This window comes from Centropristis striata, chromosome 3, assembly GCF_030273125.1.
Source record: "Centropristis striata isolate RG_2023a ecotype Rhode Island chromosome 3, C.striata_1.0, whole genome shotgun sequence".
Classification (NCBI taxonomy): domain Eukaryota; kingdom Metazoa; phylum Chordata; class Actinopteri; order Perciformes; family Serranidae; genus Centropristis; species Centropristis striata.
Window position 1 is genome coordinate 10,831,285 of NC_081519.1, and position 7,415 is coordinate 10,838,699.

A 7,415-nucleotide genomic window follows, 5' to 3' on the forward strand; every position below is an offset into this window, starting at 1 on the left:
AAAAAATAAATCTCCATGTAAAGATCCGCAAGGCAGCAAATTGATGGCATTTTCCCCTTAGTTAAAAAAAATCTGTCTTAGGATCCTTCAAACGGCTGCCTTTAAATGAGCTGTTCTCAGCTTTCAAAGAACGACGTACAGAAGTCCCGAGAGGCAGGCGAGGAAAACAAGTGTCAAGGTCTGATATAAATTGTTCTTTCTCCTGCATTTGTGACTTAAGATTATGAGTTAAAAAAAACTTTTTTTTCATTTATGAAACAGGTGAAAAAAAGGGTTTTTAAATTTCAGGAACTTTTGTTGTTGTTGTAATATTCTTTTTGGCCACCAGAGGTCGACGTGCACCACTAAACCAAGTTCGAAACATAACTAACAGCATTCATGTTTTCATCCAGATGAGTATTAATTTATCCATGCATACCAAATTCAAACATAAATACTTATATACTACTGGCTAGTGAACCTCAGTCTCCTGTGGCTGAAATGAGCAACAAGAAAACGTAAAAGTATTATAGTAGTAGTATAGTTTTTTTCCCACCAGTTCCAAAGTCATAAATACAGAAGAGAAGACCTTTAAGATCAGGCTTTGAAAATAGATGCTGACTTGCCTCTCAGGGCCAAACATGTCCTAAACCTCCTCTAAAGTGTTCTCTGCAGCCACACCAGATATCTTAAATTCATTTAACAGCTTCAAGTGTCTAAAAAATTCAGACAGCTCTTCTTAAAACCTGACTTCTAATATGATCCAAAACATCAACAGTCCCTGTCCAGATACTCACAGAGCTCACTGTGTTTTGTCTACAGGTAAATCCTGATGTGTGTCCTGGCAGCTGTTAATATAAAAACAAACCTTATAAGAAACCTTATATAAGAGGTAAACGTTCAAAGCAGCATGGACTAGTTTCCATGTCTATCCACAAATCACAAAAAAGAAGTTGAGACAGATATTAAAAAGAAATTATTGGCAAATAATATTAAGTAGTAGTCGTAAGTGGAATTCCAGCTGGTAAACCACCTGGATCCTGAGTTACCTTGTTTTGAATGTAAAACTGAAACGTACAATTAAGTGTACTACAGTGTATTACAACTAGAGCTGCAACTAACCATTATTTTTATTATCAAATCGAGCTGCAGATTAATCCATTATTAATTTAGCTATAAAATGACAAAAAATAGTGAAAAATGATTATCACAATTTCCCAGAGCCAACATTTAAGTGTTCAACTTCCCACCAGCTGTCCAAATCCCAAAAACATTTCTTTGACTATTTACGACAAAGAAAAGCAGCAAGAGAAGCCTTAAAATCAGCAACGACTGAAAAATTACTGAAACGACTTATCGATTGTCAAAACAGTTGCAGATTAGTTTTTTACTTCTTAATTACAACTCTAGATGTTACTGTTGGCCTAAATATCAGATGTGGGTAAACTGCAAACAAAGAGCTGTTCAATTAGACCAAATGACGATTAATCAATAATCTTTGACCTTTTGCCCAGTAGTAGCTGAAACAGATTAAGACACAACACAAGCTTCGGGGTTTTTGGGGTCCTGGGTCTCCCCGTCGTTGTTAGTAGAACTTGTCTCTGAATCGTCAGGCAGCTCCGAAGTGTCTGCTTCACCTGGAAACATCCTGTCCTGCTCCGGAGTATCGGCACACGCGTCCTCGTAGGCACTTATGCTGTCCGTGTCGTCTCGTCCGTCCTCTACGCCGTTTTCGAAAGGCCTCTGAATGACTCCGTCTTCAGAGAATGGGTTGTTCACTGCAAGAGTGGGTACGTGGGCCAGGGGCTTACTGACCATTCTCCGCAGCTTGGTCAGGACGCTTCCTTCATCCTCCGCCTCTTCGCTTTGTCCCACTTCCTCTGGCACTCTTTCACTGCTGTGAGGCTCATGCAGCGAGGAGTCTTTCGCATCATTTTTCATTTGGTGTCCCTGTCTTGTTACCTCGTCCACACTTCCATGAGTGTTCACTGGAGCAGAGGGTTGGTTATTCCTCTCCTGTAAAGAGAAATTTAATTGTCTGTAAGTCAATTTAGTGTCTTTTCAGATCAAACTAAACATGGCTGTATTTTCTGTTTGGTTAAATATATATTTTTTAAATTTGCCTGTCAATGCAATCCCATGTGATATAGTAACTAGTTAGTACAAGTCGGCAAAGAAAGGTTATGCTCTCCTAGTTATTCCGGGGAAAAAACATGCAAATTTCCACAATTCACATTTAATATAACTGTTGCATGAAGAGGTTCCTTTAGACTTTTTAGACATTAAAGCAAAAACCTTTTCTAATGTTTGAAAAGTGAACTGTCACATTACCTCTTTTAATCTCTCCACTTCTTGCATCAGCGAGCAGACCATGTGCTGCAGTTTCTGCTTGGCCTCCCTTTCTCGTTCCAACTCCTACAAATGCAAAGAAGAACAGCTTGTTAGTGTCTTTACTTTATTATATTCATGGAACCAAAATAAACTTCTCATTAGAGAGAAATCACTGAAGCGAGGTGTTTTGGATTTCTAGTGGTTTCAGTGTTGGTGAGGCCTCGACGTACCAAACTGGCCTGTCCAGCTTCCCTCTGGGCCTCGGCCAGCAGCTCTTCTACACCCTCCAGCGTGTCCTGCAGGACGTCCACCTGGAAAAACAGAGTGTCTCTCTCGACCTCCAGCCCACGCAGCTCCTGCACCACCTCGTCATAGCTGGTTTGCAGCTCCAGCTACACCACAAACACAGTTACAAATCAGTGTGGGCAATTTAAGAGGAATGCATGCCAGTTAGTGGGTGGACAAGTGTTTAGTTAGCTCTCAGAGGCATCAGTGGGAGGCCTCATATGGAAGCACGACAATCTTTCAATATGTAAAGGAATATGCATCACTGCAGTGATCTGTTAGACCACAGAACGATGAGTGAGACTTTAACAATCATCATATTTATAATATCAGTAAGAAATGCTCACCATTTCTGGGAGTCCCATGTAGAGATCTTGGTCGGACTGCTGAAAGCAACAACAAAAAAACATTTTAAAAAGGAGTTCATTTGTTAAAAAAAACAAACACTTGAGTCTTTTTAATTAAGTTAAATAAATATAAGCATGTTTGCAAAACATCCTGTGAGGCTGAATTTTGTGGCATTGTTATTTACGTTTTATACAGCGCCCCAACTATTTAGGAATCAGGTTTGGAGGGAAAAGCGCCTTTGCTGCTTTGACAAGTTAAATACCTGCTGTGAAAAAGGCCAAAGTCCTCAGAGAAAGCTAATCTTTTATTTTTCATTGTAGACCTTAAAAAAAGGGTGTTGCTCCACATCCTCTGACACAATTAGGAACGCCATTACCTCTTGCTGAGTCATACAAATACTTCTGAGTTTGGCTTGACAGGTATTCAAAATTCATATTCAATAACTGACTTAAGATTTGTATAAAGTGCATAACACTTTATCACATATGACAAATCTGTTACTCCCTTAAGTCAAGAAGAAACAGCTCTACTGTTGAAGCTTCCAGATTACCTCATATTTTTTCTCTTATCTCTCACTGTTTAACCTTATGTACACATTACACTACACTGTTGACAGAACTGGTTCAGGTACTGTGCACCTTTACATGGAAAGAACTGAAAACAGCCCTCAAACTAGAATTTCACCTTTTCCTTGTATATTATAAGGATTTATTATGTTTCTCACGATTCTTGGTGAGTTTTGGTGAAGTTGTGTTGTTTCTATTTTGCAGATTGTGTTTCATTTTCTTGTTTTCAGGTCGCTATTGGAAATGAGATATTATTCTCAACAAAACTGCCTGAATAAATAAAATAATGAGAATTACAAACCATACCTTATCAAACACTTGTTTGCAAAAGGTGCATCCATGTTATTTAGATAGGGTCAAACCTTTAATAGTAGTGGTAGCAGAAATGGTATTGTATCTGTCTGCTTGAAGAGAACACCCTAACAGGTCTTCTATTTGTTTTTATTTTATTTTTTAATGTTGTTAATTCTCCAGAATCTGACAAGGCACTGACTCTTGTACGCTTAAGTTGCAGGTATCAACATTTGTGACCTTACCTAAATACTGCACTGCACAATGACTGATAAAAAGCTCTCAAAACACAGCACATGACTAAGTAAGATAAAAAATGAAAAAAAAAAATTCAGTGGAAGCTGACACTCCTAATCAGTTCATGGAATATGATGGGTTATAAAGATTTAGTTGCATCAGACTCATTGCCTTCCCATAGTTTTTTTGTCAGTTGTGAGATAGCATTCTTTTTTATGATACACAAGAATAATAAATATTTTTTTCAAGCTTTTTATGAAATGTTCTGACATGATCACACTTTGTCTTAAACAAGTTGACTGTTAGTTTGGATTGTCTGTAAATAAACCGATATGAAACTAATACTATTTAATATTGCAGCCGGTTGAGGTGAAGCTGTCAGCTAGTCAAGTCCAGTGGTCCCTGTCCTCGATGTAATTTGATCTCTTTAGCCTCAAACAAGTGTTCAAACAAATTTGGTTCTTTGTGAAACTTCTAACAAGGGGTCCCAACTAGACACATTTTTTTGGTAAAGTCACAAACAGTGGGAATCACTGGTTAAAGGGATACACAGGAATAGTTGCTTATGGTTTGAAACACAAAATTGTAACCTGCACCTCCCCTGCTCAACCGAAAATGTTACAAGCTTTGTCATTTAGAGTTTAACCTTGCAATATTTGTGATTTTTTTCTGCATTGTCTACTATTATTTACTGTTACCAAAACAGCGATGAATCGTCATGGAAAAGTCCATTTCAAGTAGTTCAACTCAAATAGCCCCAACCAAGTATTGAGTACATGCATACTTTTCAGAGGCCAACATTTCCATATCAAACATACTTTTTAAAATTGGTATTTTGTAATATTAATTTTTTTTGAGACCCTGAATTGTAGGTCTTCATTTAATATAAGTCATAATAAATAATAAGAAATTAAATAAATTAAGACATGAAATGTTTCATTCTGTGTGAAATGGAACTTTATAATGTGTTATTTCCACTTGTTGAATTGAATTACTGACATATTTAAACTTTTCTATGATATTCTAATTCAATGAGATGCTCCTATATACCTTTAAACATGCATCAAATATAAACATATCATAGATTCTTTATTTAAAATCCAAATCTTACTATGGCTGTTTATTGAATGTAGTGGATTAAAAAAAGTAAAGTTACAATATATTCACCAGTGAAATCTAGAGGAACAGAGGTATAAAGTATGTAAACACAAATGCAAGTTTTTAACTTTTAGTTACCCTTTTTTAGTGCCCCTTTATCATGGAACAATCTGCAAAATGAATTGAAATTGTGTTTAAATGTTGTAACTTGTCACTTTTTATGCTGCTTTCTTGGTCAGGTCTCTCTTGGAAAATAGATTTTTTAATCACAATGAGACTTTTACCTGGTTAAATAAAGGATATATGTACACTTAAGCACAGTGCTTGAATAAATACAGCCTACATTGTTAGTTTCCACTACTGCTATGTATTCTGAGATATATAAACTGGATATATTGAGGACCATAGAAATGTTTGATTGGCTCAATAGAGATCAATACGGTATATACAGGTTTTTCGATTTTTCTGTCCAGCCCTGGCTCCTGATCAGGTTGCCTGGCTCCTACCTGACTGTCACTCCTCCTCTTCAGGGTGCCTGCTCGGCTGTCACTCCGTGTCAGACGCCGTGATGAACTCTCGGTCTGGTGAGGGGACAAAAATCAATCCTCAGGTACTAACTAGCATCACATCCAGTGAGAACAGAAACACAACAAGCTAACGTTAGCTCATAATGAGGAAGTGAGCTGAAGGCCTGGTAAAAACGGATAATTTGAGCCGTTGGTCAGACGTAAACGGTTAACAACGTAGCCGGAGTTCACGCTGACTACATAGCGACCGTTAAATGTTTGAAATAGTCCGCTAACGAGCGAAAACAAAACGTGGACGTTAGCTTAATGCTAGCTCTCAACGGTCAGAAATGACGGCGTGATTTCTCTGCTCACCTCCTTTATTATGCTGCGGAGAGACTCATCCTCGCTCAGTCCCCGAGAAAACGTCCGCTTCCTTGGCGAACCACTGCTGTCCAGCGTGACTGAATGCATTTTTTTTTATGTTTTATATAAAGTTTATGTAAGAGACACCTCCGAGTTCTCTGGGTGAAGAGGTGTTTTTTTGTGTTTTGTTTCCTACGCAGCAGCTGGGAGTGAAGTGCCGACGCCCAGGCCGTGATCTACTGAGAACCAAACTGTCTGTAACACCGCCCACACACTCCCAGAGAGGAGTCAGAGTTCAGCCTCCTCCAGGAGCCACAGCTACATTTCTAAAACTGTGGGCAAGTAAAAAAAAATGTTTTGAATTTCAAATTAGCACTGTGGCACATGATGTCAAGTCTTAAAACTCATGGATGACAACAAGGCTTATATCAAGTACCTTACAGGTAGCTTAAATTCAGGTGAGCTCGTTGTATTTTCTAAAAACATGAAGTAGGCTACATGAGGGAAGTTTAGGGGAAGAGTCTCTACAATAGGTAAAGGTGCCATATCGTCACCCTGTTAAAATAATCGCCAAACTCTTTTTTTTTTTTCAAGTTTTGCAGGAAACCCAAAAAACTTCACCAAAAGTGTAGCATATGATGATCATTTCACTCAAAAAGGATGTAACAATGGATGGCTATTGGTAACATTGTGTGTAAATTATGTAACTTAAGAGAAATAAATGACTTAGGCAATTTTTTTAACATGCCTTTGTGACTTAAGCAAGATATGGTAACACTTTATTTTGAAGGTGTTTAGTAAGAGTGTTTAGTGAGTCACACAAGCCTGTCAGAAACATGACATGACAAGTATCATGAGCATTAATGTTAAGTGTCATTAATGTTCATGACACATCCCATGTGATGCTTATGACAAGCTCATATCACTCTTATGTAGACACCTTTGAAATAAAGTGTTACCATATGTTGCTTAAGTCACAAAGGCATGTTAAAAAAATGCCTAAGTGACATTTTATTTTGACTTAGGCATAATAAATCTGCTTAAGTCACACACTTGACATGGGCCATTATCTTAAATGGGTAAAATCACATGATCTGATCAACTGAGGATGTAGCCGGTTTTACCACAGGTGGCTGACGTCATGAGGAGATGACTTAGGCAAAAAAAACAGTTTTGACAAAAAAATGACTTAGGCGTTTATTTTAGCAGTGGGACGATTTTTAAAACTGGGCAGGTAAAAAAAAAAGTTTGTTTTCAAATTAGCACTGACAACAAGGCTTATCAAGTAGCTTACAGGTTGCTTAAATTCAGGTGATCTTGTTGGTTTATGTGTATTTTCTAAAAACATGAAGTAGGCTACATGAGGGAAGTTTAGTGGAAAAGTCTCTACAATAGGTAAAGGTGCCAT

The 7,415-nt window shown here is 37.7% G+C and overlaps 1 protein-coding gene across 2 annotated transcripts; it reads right to left on the bottom strand.

Moving 5' to 3' along the window:
* Positions 1-393: 393 nt before the first annotated feature.
* si:ch1073-456m8.1 (leucine-rich repeat flightless-interacting protein 1) lies at positions 394-6,294 on the bottom strand. 2 transcript variants are annotated; one of them, XM_059328987.1, is made up of 6 exons: positions 6,017-6,294; positions 5,642-5,716; positions 2,943-2,978; positions 2,541-2,702; positions 2,311-2,394; positions 394-1,995 (listed from the first exon to the last, which is right to left on the bottom strand). In XM_059328987.1, the coding sequence occupies exons 1-6, from the start codon at positions 6,113-6,115 to the stop codon at positions 1,510-1,512; spliced, it is 942 nt and encodes a 313-aa protein (XP_059184970.1). In that variant the 5' UTR covers positions 6,116-6,294; the 3' UTR covers positions 394-1,509. The 2 variants fall into 2 exon arrangements, with proteins under 2 accessions (XP_059184970.1, XP_059184969.1); XM_059328986.1 differs by having other exon boundaries at positions 2,943-2,981; positions 6,017-6,292.
* Positions 6,295-7,415: the final 1,121 nt, after the last annotated feature.